This window comes from Peromyscus californicus, unplaced genomic scaffold (assembly GCF_007827085.1).
Source record: "Peromyscus californicus insignis strain IS unplaced genomic scaffold, ASM782708v3 Scaffold_17__1_contigs__length_78620276, whole genome shotgun sequence".
NCBI classification, from domain to species: domain Eukaryota; kingdom Metazoa; phylum Chordata; class Mammalia; order Rodentia; family Cricetidae; genus Peromyscus; species Peromyscus californicus.
Genome location: NW_026294469.1, coordinates 27,839,950 through 27,853,251, shown reverse-complemented (window position 1 = coordinate 27,853,251; position 13,302 = coordinate 27,839,950). Strand labels below are relative to the sequence as shown.

The window sequence follows — 13,302 nt, the reverse complement described above, 5'->3', positions numbered from 1 at the left end:
AAGAACTATAGGCCAATTTGCTCATTATATTTGGCATTATATATTAAACATATTACTAAAGTAAAGCATCTTGATTTACATGCCACGTAAAATCTTGTCAACTACCAGGGGCATGCACACATCAAGGGTTACTGGCAAACTATAATATGGTCTGAGGTGGGGAAACTGAGGCACAGGAACAGAGGTTAGTTATTTGCTCAAAAACAAAGGCAACGGTGACAAGGGTTTCTGGGGTCACCGAATGAGTATTTTTGGTGTTACTTGTGAGGCTACCAAGTGGAAAAAAAGACAAATTCACTGATTAGCCACATACCTCAAACAGGTGGGCACCTGAGTACCAACTGGAATTGCTACTCTAGGAAGGGATGCTAACACCCAATTTTTGCCACCCAACCTCCAGTCCACCCTCTCCCTAGCCAGGGCTGCATTTTATCTCACCTTAGCCAAAACCCAGTCTCAGGAGACTCCTTTCCAAGGATGGTATAGCCCTGCTGGGGGCTCCATGGCTGGCTCCAAGATGGCTCCCTCTGCAGAGGAGGCCGAGGTTCCCAGTGCTTGAGGCATGAGGCAGGCCTGAGGCACCTGCCAACAGGGTGTTCAGGCTACAGAGGGAGGGGCTGGAGAAAGACTTCAGTCCTGTCATGGCCAGGTTGCTGGGCCCTGGGGCTACAAGAGAGGCGACAGCAATGTTTATCATGCAATTCTCCGACAGGATCTTTAAGATGGGGTCTCTACAACGTCCTGGAACTCACTCTGTAGGCTATACAGGTCTTAAACTCAGAGATCCCCCTGCCTCTGCTGCGAGTGCTGGGATTAAAGACGTGTGCCACCATGCCTGGCAGCAGGACTTCTTAAAGGCCTGGCTCTCCCCTGGCATTGCTCATGGGGCCCAGCCCCAGTGACTCAGAAGTGAGTAGGGCTCTCATAGGCCTAGAAAGGTACCTCGGTCAGCCTCAAGACACTGGCTCTCCCAAAATATCATGACAGCAGCCATCACATACTGGTTTACTGAATACTTACTGTATGCTGGACTCTGCTCTGCTTTATTTTGAAAGGCGGTGTCTGGCTGTGTTACCCAAGCCAACCCGGGAACGTACGCCTTAGCATCCCAAATGTTGCAACTCCTGGCAGGCACCACCAGGACTGTCTGTGCTAAGCCCGTTGTCTTCCTGAAATGTAGTGCTCACAGCAAGCTAAGGACTTAAGCTGTACTGCTCCTCTGTCAGAGAAGACACCAAGGCTGAAAGGCGTGGAGCCCAGCTCAGTGACAGCAGAGGTCAAAGCACAAGATTACCTTGCTCTGAAAGCTGGGGCCAGGACGGACCAGGGGACCGGGGGCTACCACCCTTTGTTGTCACAGGGCATTAGCTTGGAAGGAACCAGGCCTTGGCTTGCATTACCTGCGGCCTCCACATTAAAGAGGGTCCGAAGCCTCTCCTGGGCGGGTTTGTTCCCCAGAGCTGCTGACTGCTGGTAGCACTTCACAGCCTCGCCCAGATTCCTCCGAACGCCAAGGCCCCCGCTCGTAGCATATTCCCAAGTGGAATCTGCTCTGAGAGTCCTAAAGGAGAAGACAGACAAACGGAAGAACTGGAATGCGTAGCCAGGAGTGAGGTGGAGTCAGGCGGGTATACTGAGCCTTTATCTGTGCAGCCGGCCACATTCCAAGCCCCTCAACTGTGAAGTGCTAGAGGCCCAGTGCTTGCCAAGGAGTTAGGTCCCTCTGCCTGAGGAGATTCCACCCCACCATTATGAAGGCTTCTCTTGCTGGGACTGGCTGAAAAACGACTGCAGAAGGGTTCGGCCCTAGATGGGAAGGACACCGGGAGGTAAGCTTTGGCCTCTGACAGAGGCCAGAGTACAGAGTATTCCCAAAGACAGGTCCACCTTCCTAACTCCACCTGAGAGGGCTGTAAATCAGAAACCACAGCACAAGCATGTCTTCTTCAGGGGCTCCGCCCCTTGCCTGCGGCTCTGGGCTCTGTCTCCTCACTGCAGCACGCCCACAGAACAAGTAGGCATTAGAGCCTGGCGTGCAGGCTAGCCTTCCTGGCTTCCAACCCAGGTGCCTCGGTCTCCTCACCTACGGAACAGGGGTCACAGAAGCACTCCCTACTCAGGCTGTCTGTATGAAAGGTGCTCAGGACAGTGCCGCTAACATCAGACTCCCCTCCACCTTCTCACACCACTGAGCTCTCCTCCCTTACTGGAGACCTCTTATCATATTTAATCCCTCAATTAAAAAAAAAAATTCTAGGGCTGGAGAGATGGCTCAGTGGTTAAGAGCACTGACTGCTCTTCCAGAGGACCTGGGTTCAATTCCCAGCACCCACATGGTGGCTCACAGCTGTCTGTGACTCCAGTTCCAGTTCCATAGCAAAACACCAATGCATATAACACAGAAATAAATAAATTAATTTAAAAAAAAATTCTACAGACTCCCAACCGCGGTCATGGTCCCATTGCTCCTTTATGCGCCACAAGTTTCTGCTACATACTCTGTTCCCTCTTAGGTGACATGAAGGCCAGTCTGTAATAAATACAGCAGACTTGGAGCTGCAGCAGGGCAGAACGTAGCAGCAGGCAGACATAAGACCTAACGACACTACGCAGTCTAAGCCCCTAGTCACCAACCCAGTTCCCGAGAGGTTGAAGAGGGGGCTGTGTCCCAACACAGTGCTCCAGTGTCCTACACAGGGAAGTGACACTGTGCACACTGCCCGCTCCAATCCAGGATTCCGGACCCTTCCAGGTACAACGGGAATCCAGTGAACCACAGATCACCTTGGCATTTCACAGTGATAAAGAGCTCTGAGATTGTCTACAAGCAAAACAACTTTTTTCACTTAGTGCTCCTGAGGTCCAAGTAATCATTCCCCTGGCATTCCTCATCAACATCCCATGGAACCAATTCCCTGTGGAACGAACTGGGCTATGCCACTTGAATGCCCACACCCAGGTCAGACAACCCAGTATGCCTCTCTCACGAGTCTGACTTCCCAGGCCACCACAATGACTGGTCACGGGTACAGCTTAGAGAGCTCGCACACCTGTCGCCTTGGTCTGATGCTCCCACTAACCCTGTGAAGCAGCAGACAGTTAAAGTGGGGATTATTATGCTTGTTTTAAAGGTGACAAAACAGGTCTGAATCAAGAAGTGATGGCCCGATATGTGGTGAATGTGTAGCAAGCAACAGGCTGGGTGGCTGGCAGAGAGAAGGCCTGCTGTGCCACACTTCACAATGTCTGAGAGCAAGTATTTCCACTGCAGCCAAGCGGTATCCCCATTAAGCTCAGCATCCCAGTGGCCCTGTCCAAGGTCACACAGTAGGAGCCATGACGTGGCTAGCCCAAGGCTCCTGGAAAATATATCATGAGCCCAGAGCTCAGAACCAGTTCCCAATTCCTTTTCTTATCAGACCTGATCCCCAACATGCACAGACCAGAGATCTCATACACACCCCATTGCTGGCTGCCAGCCATAGGTATTTCACGGCTCTCTGCTCATCCAGGTGGGGCTCCTTGGTGAAAAGCACCCCAAGGAACGCTTGGGCCTGTCAGGGAGGAAGGAAACGGGCATCTTAGTCACTTCCAGGCTCTGCATACCTCACTGAGAACAGACCCCGCCGGTGGCCCTCACCTCGGTCAAGCCAGAGTCTGCAGCCTGCTTCAACATAGACACTGCCCTCTGCCCCTCAGGGTCTGACAAAGAGCCTGAACTTTGCAACAAGCACCGGGCATAGCGGTACTGAGCCAGGCTGTGGCCCTGGGTGGCGGCCAGGCGATAAAAGAGGATAGCCTGGGGAAACGAGAAACAGTCAGTCTGCAGGTAATTTGCCTCTTCCTTTGAATGAAAATCATTCAAATAAATACATAATCATTATAGGTTAGTCAAGTAAATGCTGTTAAGTCAAATTTAAAAACAGAAACCCAAAATACAAACGTAAAACCCCAAGATATCCTGCCTCCTAAAGAGCATTAGGACTTTTTGTTGGTGTTTTTGATCCATTGTCTTTTTGAGAGGAGTCTTGATATAGAGTTCCTGCAGCCTGTTACTACCTATATAGCCCAGATTGGCCTCAAATGTGTAGAATTCCTCCTGCCTCAGCCTCTAGAGTGATGGAATTATAGGTGTGTGTTACCATGTTCAATTAAGATCATTCTTTGTAAAAATTTAGTGTATAGGCTTCCAGTCCCCCCACCCATGGATATGTTATACACACTGCAACACTGTGTATACATTTACATATGTTTGCTTGTGTACATGTGTATACATTATATATTTTTATTTTATTGTTTTTATTTTGTATACATGGGTGTTTCGCCTGCATGTATGTCTGTGCACCACATGTGTGTAGTGCCTGTGGAGGCCAAAAAGGATGTCAGATCCCCTAGAACTGGAGTTATAGGTGGTTGTGAGCCGCCATGTGGGTCCTGGGAATTGAACCCAGGTCTTCTGAAAGAGCAGCTAGTCCACTTAACTGCTGAGCCATCTCTCCAGCCCTACACATTATATTTATGTATGAATATACACTCATACAGTGGAAGAGACATAACATTATATTATGAATATCTTCCCTGTCAATACAGCTCTGATATATCATTGTTAAGGCCCTGTAGACATAAAAGAACAAGTTGATTTTCCCCTTTCCTTTCACATACGGCTCAACAAAATATTTTACAATGACACCCTTGCATACTTACCCTTTTATCTTAAAATTAATCTATTTATCAAGGTGTAATCTAGGCTCTGAGAGTACAGTTGCAAAGAAAGCAAAATGCCTGCCCTGCCTGAGTTTGGAGTACATTTCTATAATTTAGGAAATTTACTTTGGAATCACAGCTGGGCTCCAGTGAAGTCAGGGGCAGAAGATGAATGATTAGCCCCTATTCATTTTTGAGCTCCTTGGGTCTGGGGATGGGTCAGTACCTTGCTGAGGTCCCTAGGGGTGCCTCTGCCATGCTCGAGACACAAGCCCACATTGTACTGCGCTTTGCTGTAGCCACGGTCTGCGGCTTTCTGGAAGTAAGAAAAGGCTGCTGTGTAGTTCCCCGTCTTCATGTTCTCTGTCCCTGTAGAAAGCATGGAGCACAAACACATTTCCACTGTGACCTTCCACATGCTCAAGCAGACCCTCAGGTTGCTCATCTCCTCCCAGAATCCCTCTTCGTCTTGTGCTGATACAGGTGTGCTGCATTTACTTCTCAGCTGGCTCACTGGTGCCAGAGACATGGGGGTGGGGGTCGGAGGTTTGCTGCCGGAGATGGGGTGGCTGTGCTTGCTTATTGGCTAATAGTTCTGGTTGCCCTTTGGGAACAACCCTTCCCCTGGGCTGTCAATCACATGCCTGTGCTCTTCCCCACCACTGAGACTTTGTCAGGAGCGTGATTCTTAATCAGGCTGAGAAGATTCTCATGAGAAAAAAGAACTCTAAGTGTTCTGACAGCAGCAACCTTGAGACACTATGACGGCTGGCCCCTGGGTCTCTGGAGCTTCATGATCCCCATTCCCCCTGAGGCTGGACAGGTCAAGAGAGCCCAGAGATTCTTTGGTTTATGTCAGCTGGAGAGGGTTTCCACTGCGCACTTGCACCACACAGGCGATCTTGCTCAGCTAGTCTTACGGGTCGAGGAGGAAGCTCTAGCAGAAGACAGCCAATGCCTGGCTGACATCAAACTCCAAAGTCAGGGCCCGCTGCTTTGCCCAGGCATTAAGGAAACAGGAACTGCACAGGCAGGACTAACTTTGCCAGTTTTCATCTCTGCTCAAACTGGCTCCTGCCTGAAGCCCTGGGTTCCGCCTCCATCACCAGGCCTCCCATTGTCTCTCCTCTAGAACCTTCAGACCACACTCGGGGTTTCAACTCTTTTGAGCACTTTCCTAATATACCAAACCTTTGTCTATGGACACAGCTGGTACAAAAGAATAAGCCCCGTCTCCTCAATTATACTGTAAAATCCTCGAGGCAGGCAGAACAAGAACGGAGAAGTAATTTTGCATGGGATGAAAATTCTACATAAATGCAAAATATGATTATAGCTTGTGCTGCCTTTGTGCTCTGCCACAGGGCTCAGCACTTGCTGAATAAATGAATATATGAATGGGGGAACGGGCAGGAGGGCTCTGAGAAGAGTCTGCCCTCAAAAATCACACAAAAAAGCCACATTCCATTCTGCAAGCGGAGTTAGACTCACTGTCCTGCCTCCTGAAAATCCACTGTCCAGAGTTCACTGAGTCCTCTGTCCTCGGGAAGGAGATGTGATGGGCAGAAGCCCCGACCTGCTCACCAGCAACCTGGATTCCTCTCCTCCTCCTGTCTCTGCTGCCTCTAGCCACAGCGAAGCCCTCATCACATCCTCCTAGTTCTCAGTAAGTATTCCTGCTGGTCGCACGTCTCCCTTCCGGCCCCCCTCAATCCATGCTGGTCTGTAAACAGCCACACAGATCTTTGGAAGAGTAAGTCAGATCACATGACCATCCTCTTCCTGCTCCAGTGGCTTCCTGTCTCACGGAGGAAATCCCTACTCTCCTGGGCTCACAGGACCGTCTGTACCTGAGCTGGCTCCTGGCTGTTTCTCTGACTTCATCCTTCTATCCCTTTCTGTGATCGCTAAGTTCCAGCCACAGTCACCTCTCCTTTGTCCCTTAACTAATAAAACTCAGTGCTGCCACAGCACCTTTGCTCTGGCTTCTCCCTCTGCTGGAGAGCTCTTTCTCCAGATGGGAACAAAAATAGCTTGCCTTTGTCAGTTAGGTTTAGCTCAAGGGTCTCCCTTCCAGCGTATTTCTACATGAAAAGTTGTTCCTTGCCCAAGTTAGTGAAACATCCCCTTGTTCAATGTCTTCATAACTTTTATCATCTGAAATTCTGTTTGTTCATTTGTTTTTTGTTTTTTGAGACAGGGTTTCTCTTGGCTATCCTGGAATTTGCTCTGTAGACCAGGCTGGCCTTGAACTCAGAGATCTGCCTGTCTCTGCCTCCTGAGTGCACCACTATATCTGGCCAGTTTACTGTTTACTATCCTTCAATTCACACGTGAACACCACGGGAGTAAAGAACCACCGTATCTCCAGGACACGGAGCAGGTGCTGGGAAAGGTGAACATCAGTAAATATGCTCTGAATGAACTCCAGCCTCTCACCCACACAACTATGAGGCCCCACCAAGTACTGCTGGGAATCCAGGGTTCCATCTTAGATGGTTCAAGACAAGAGCCAAGTCACCACAGAACCAGGACAAATAGCCAAGTCATGTGGAGTTCGCAGATTTGATAAGGGTTCCTTCCCATTATGCACGTGGGGCCCGCTGCAAATGGCAGGAGACTGCTCTTTTCTAAGATTGGCAGAGAATGCTGGGTGTCCTCTAAAATTTTCTAATGCCTACACAGGACAGGATTTTCAGAGAAGCACATGGCCATTTAGCTGAAGACTACATTTCTCAGCCTCCTCTATAACAGATGGCCATAAGCCTACTTTGTGGCTTACGTACCTCTATAAAGGGCAACTTCAAGGCCATGCCCTTGAAGGAAAGCAATGGTCCTCTAGCTTGCTGAGTCTCTCCTCCCAGCTGCCAAGAATACACACAGGAAGGCAGGAGCTGGAATGACTAATACTGAACTCAAGATGACAGCTAGCTTTAAGACTGGCTGAACGAATAAGAGTAAGGATGGATCCTGGACCCCTCTGGTCTACCCACCTGGGAGAGGATAAACACTCTCTACTCTGACTGTATTCCACCCCCCCCCCCATTCCCTTTCCTCATCCTCCTGCCTTGAGGAGGGGACCAGGTACCCAGGAAGTTGAAAGCGATGGCAACACTGAGCTGAAAGAGTTCCTGGATGGAAGTCACAGCCTCCTCTAGGGGAAGAGCCTTGGACTTGTCTTGTTCCTGGGGAAGAAACAGAAGGCAGCATCAAGGGATGGTTCACTTGGATCTCCACCAGCCCCAAGAGTGGAGTGGGCATCCAGGGTACCAAACCTGGACCATACATTTTTTTCTCCAGGAGGGCAGGCCTCGTTCGCCTTTGCCTGGGATGTGAAGTCCCCACTGGCATGCAGGAAGTCAAAGTCACTGAGCTCTGCAAGGGAAAGGCCAACACTTGGCAGTCAGGGAGAGGAGAGGATATGACTTCTCCATTCCTTTCTCTCCCAGTCTGCCCTATCTACGTCAGTGACTCTCGGTCACCCCAGAAAGCAAGAGGCCAAACAGGGGTGACAGCTGGGCACACAGAAAACAAAAGTCCACCCACCAGCCCCTCCCCCTCCTGTGGGTGTTAGGTCCATCTACCCCCTCCCCCTCCTGTGGGTGTTAGGTCCATCTACCCCCTCCCCCTCCTGTGGGTGTTAGGTCCATCCACCCCCTCCCCCTCCTGTGGGTGTTAGGTCCATCTCCACTCTGTAGGTATTAGGTGAGGTCACACCTTCTTCAGGTAGGTTCAGAAGGCCAGCTCTCAGGGAGCAGTCAGAAGGACAGGACGGGGGCTGAGCTGAGGGCTCTTTCTGGCCCAGCCTTGGTTCCCTGAGGCCAGTGTACGTAGGAGTCGGGTGGTCAGGCCTGGGAAGAACGTGCCTCCGAAGTGCTGGAGAGAGCCAACAAGAAGGTCAGGTGAGAAAGAATGGGATCAGCTCTTTGGGGGCTGGGAGCCCTCGCCCAGCAGTCCTCCCCGAGGCTTGGGGAGGCCAGAGGAAGAACTCTGAAACTCCTGAGACACCTCCCTCCCACAGTTCCTCTTCTGCTCCTTTGCTGGCCTTCCTCTACAGCAGCAGTTCTCAACCTGGGGGTCATGACCCCCGTGGGTGGCTTGAGGCCATCGGGAAAACACAGATCTTTATGTTACGATTCATAACAGTAGCAAAATTACAGTGATGAAGTAGCAAAACATTTTATGGTTGGGAGTCACCACGACATGAGGAACTGTGTTAAGCAGCTGTAGCATTAGGAAGGTTGAGAAACACTGCTCTACAGGGATCCATACTTATGCTGACCTCCCATCCTGAGCATAAATCGCTTGAATTCTCCCAGGGGCAGGGAGTGCCTACCTCAGTCACTACTGTAGCCCAGCACCCAGCTTTCTGCTTAATGCTAACACAAGAACTAATACTGCAGCTGACAATGACCAAGCGCATACTATGTGTTAGGTACTGAGCTAAGTCCTTGACCCATGTTAACTAATTTGGTCTTCCCAAGGAACCCCATTATTATTATCATCCCATTTTATGGATAAAGAAACTGAGGTATGGGGAGACTGAAACCGATTTCTTCAGGGAACACAAGAGTAGTTAGGAAGCAGTAGTTGATGGGTTGGAGCTTTTAAAATCTGACTCCAGAGCTTTGATCATGTGGCTATATGCTTTCTGCACACAACCCAGAATACATTCAATAGTTTCAGTTACTGATGAGTGACTGACTGCTGGACTGAACCTAACTGGTTGAGGAGTGGGCAGGAAGCCACACCCAGGGTCTAAAGTAGCCTAGGTGTGGGGGCTTCCTCTCTGGGAGGTGACAGAAGGACACTGAGGAGCATTGAGGGCAGGCATGGCCCACACCCAGTGTGGACAGCCCTTCCCCACACTCCTCTTCCTCTGCCTTCAGATAGGAAAGGCCAGGGGCTGCCGATGGCTCTTTTCCTGAGGTGGGGCCAGAGATACTTCCTGGCCCAGAGACAATCCCAGCCTGCCCCTGTTGCCCCCCCCCCCCCGAGGATGGAGAACTCACAGGACTGTGGGTGCCACCAGGAAGAGTAGAGGAAGCGGTACAGGGGATTGTGCCAAGAGCAGCGGTCAGCTGGCTGAGGTCCTGCTACCAAGGGTGCGTGGAAGTGGATCTGCCTCGCCAGGTGCAAGGCCAGCACAGCCAGAGTGCCCTGAGAAAGAAAGCAGCATGTTAGGAACCCCGCCCCCACCTGTCAATCATCATCTGCCGGGAACCTTTCCGGACTAACTGGGGCAGCTCCGCACCATGTACTTCCACAGCACTTGAACCCGGCCTTTGCTGTTCTGTAATCCTTTTCCATCATTCACTTAGGGTCTGTCACTCCCTTTTAGTTTGTAAGCACGACAGAGGCAGGGCCCATGGACCATGCACATTCTGGTATCCCTGGAGCCCAGGGCAGTGTTACGTGAGACTAGGTGCCTTAAAAATGCATGCTGAATGCATGTGCCAGCAAGTGACAGAATAAAAGGGTCTAAGCAGGCAAGAAGATGCTGTGTTAAGTTGGAGCTTAGCCTAAAATACAGGGACAAGTCAGAGTCCCCAACCAACCACAAGAGTGCACACATACAAGTGGAAGTTTGAAAAGGTGTCACAGAACAGCTGAGCTAGCCCCTATCCCAGGAGCTGCTTGCTCACCCCTATCCTCCTGTGCTGGAGACACCCCAATACTTCTTTGTTGCAATAGGAACTATGCATAATAGCAAGTTAAGACAGACAGCGCCTGTGCCCTCCTGACATTTGTGTCTTTTGTTAAAAGAGACAAAACCCAAAACACACAGAGAAACAAACACAATAACTTAGCGATTATTCGAAACACCAAGAAGAAAACAGATCAGAGGGTTACAAAGAGCCTGAGAGGAAAGAGGGCTAGGATGATGACTGGGCTGCAGCCAGAAGGAAGAAAGACAAGGCGCCATCGCTAGAAAGATAAGGTGAACGGTGTTGGAGAGAGTTTGTGTGCAGGCCCTTCCACATGGGTAGTGGCGACAGAACCTAGAGATGACAACAGGCCCTTGAAATCTAGATCCAGGTCCCTAAAGGAATCCATGTAGTACTGACCTAGGGCTCAGCTCTGTGACAAAATGGAAAAATATTCCCTTCTCTATGGTATAATCTGCCTCCAGTCCATAGAAACCCAGACAGCCATGCCTATGTCATGGAGATATCACAAGTTCAGCTCTGCTGATGACACCAAATTACAGGTTTAAAAAAAAAATGTGGCCGGGCGGTGGTGGCACTTGTCTTCAATCCCATTACCCAAGAGGCAGAGTTGGAGACCAGCCTGGTCTACAGAGCAAGTTCCAGAACAGCCAAGGCTACACAGAGAAATGCTACCTTGAAAAACAAAAACAAACAAACATAAAAAGCAAAGCTCAGAGGAGTCAAGCCACTTGCCTACTGTATCAAGCATGAAGTACCGGGTTGGGATGTGGCAGACCCAAGAGTGATATATGTGTCCATTTCCTTCAGAATAGTGTACAGCCAGAACCTCTACATGGAACACTGCCTGTGGGGTCAAGATTCTGCCCTATGACACCTAATGTTTGTGATGCATCCCCGACCTTAGAGATCGGTTCAACAAATATTTACTGAGCAAATATTATGCACTGGGCTCTGAATTAGGTGTTTCTACAAGATATCCTAGGTAAAGCAACCATGTGGTACAGCTTGAATGTCAGGCCAGCAAAATCTGGTTGCTCTACTTAAGAACCATGTGACTTCAGGTATATTACTGATGTTCAAAGACTGAGTGTCCTTGTCTAGGAAATGAAGGTTAAATTCCCCTTGTAAGATTTTTGCAGATATTAAACAAGATCATGTGTGCATAAGAGTTCATGTTGGTAAGTCATGCTGTTTATCAATTTATTATCATTTATGCTAAGCTCCACGAAGGCAAGAATTATGTCTTGCTTGTTCTCTGCTCTGTCCCTAGTGCTTAGCTCAAACGTGTTAAATAAATAAAACCAAATGGAGAAGAATAAATTCATGGCAGAGGCTGGAGGGATGGCAATGTTTCCATGAACATGCTTAGGGTTGAAGACCTCACCATGTAGATATGATCATGCCCTTGTTTCTACACTACGATGTTCTCCCATGAAAGATCATTCTCCTCTATGCTGAAGGTACAGGACAGGGCTGGGGAAGCCTTACCCATGAGACGGCATCCCGAAGAGTGTTTGGGGAGACAGGAGCAGACATCCAGTGGAAGGCATCTTTCCACCTATGGCACTTTGGGTCTCTGTTCCTCCTTGGACCATAGGAACCTGACCTAAATTACAATTAGAGGCTGTTAAGTTCTGTACAAAATGGGAGCAGGAGGCCACATGTGACAGAATGTTAAGTCTCTCTCTCACTTGTCAAGGTTGGATTTAGGAAGCAGCGGGGTAGTGAAGGTTGTCTGAGGCCCATCTGAACTGGTGGGCCTGGGTGTTACTCCTCGGAAGCCAGGTCCCAGTAGGCGGGGAAGAACTGTGGGAGCAAGAAGGATCAGTCACACCAACAGCAATGGGCTGAAATAAAGATGGCTTCAACAATCTTCCTTCTAGTCTGTGAGGGCGCCTTACCCCAGGAACCCAGGAATCACTGACATCTATCTGTGCAGTGGTTTTGTTTTTCTGGTGCTGAGGATGGAACTCCATCCTCCAGCATTCTAGTCAAGCCCTCTACTATTGAGAACCTTGCAGAGGTTCTTAAACTAGGGTACAAGACAGAAATCTTTAGGGTAGTAGGACTCCCAAGGTACCACCCCCACAACTAATAAAGTCAGACCCCTCAGAATGAAGCATGTTTATTTTGAAAAGATTCTCGCGGAGTTCCAACACTCTCCTATGAGTGACAACTGCTGTTCTAGAACCATAAATCTGCAGACACACATTCTCACGATACTGAGCACGAGTCTCTAAATTCCTCCTCTTTCCATTGGCTTTCTTTTATTGACTCCTCCCCTTCTAGAGCTCCACCCATCTCCTTGGCTTTAAGCTCCACCTTCTCCCCACTTTGCCCTACCACGTCTCAAATTCCAAGGGCTCCCGACTCGCCCCCTACGCTCCGCCTTCCCTGCTCCTAACCCCACCTACTGCCGCTCGGGGCTGTCTTCCCGCGGAGTGCGGCGCGTTGCAGTTCCAAGGCCATGGCCTGCTGGAACTCGCCTTGCAGGTGACCCTTACCTCGCCCCAGGAGCCCTGCCAGGCGCCACATGTCGCGGCCAGCACCATAGAGAGCTCGCGGCCGAGAGAGCAAGGCCGAAGGACCGGACAGGGGCCAGCGCGGCCGCTGCGCAGTCCCCAGAGGCCGAGTCCCCAGCCAGCCAATCAGCAAGGCGCCCTGCCGGAAGGATGGTGCTCTCGGGAGGAAGTGGTGGAAGGGGCGGGCTTGGCGCTGGCGAGGTGAGATCGACAAGGACGTGATGTGGGGCCAGGGCCGAGGTGTCCTCTGTCGCCATCGCAGGAGCCGCGGAGGTGCGCGGATGCGAGTGGCGGCTGGTCGGTGGACCGAAGTAACCAGGGCAGGGTTTGCCTCCAGCTTCTAGCCCGGTTTTATCTCTTTACCTTTAGGCTGGTCGCTTTCTGAGGCAGGATTGAAAAGGCAA

The 13,302-nt window shown here is 50.2% G+C and overlaps 1 protein-coding gene across 1 annotated transcript; it reads right to left on the bottom strand.

Annotated features, from left to right (window-relative positions):
* Window positions 1-6: 6 nt before the first annotated feature.
* On the bottom strand, window positions 7-13,042 carry Dele1 (DAP3 binding cell death enhancer 1). The gene is given in 14 exon segments (XM_052742037.1): window positions 7-269; window positions 439-666; window positions 1,401-1,518; window positions 1,520-1,561; window positions 3,462-3,554; window positions 3,641-3,799; window positions 4,931-5,073; window positions 7,793-7,889; window positions 7,991-8,079; window positions 8,422-8,580; window positions 9,717-9,864; window positions 11,865-11,982; window positions 12,068-12,182; window positions 12,881-13,042. Coding segments are annotated over 13 exon segments (1,539 nt in total). The 5' UTR covers window positions 12,912-13,042; the 3' UTR covers window positions 7-269; window position 439.
* Between the last annotated feature and the right edge of the window lie 260 nt (window positions 13,043-13,302).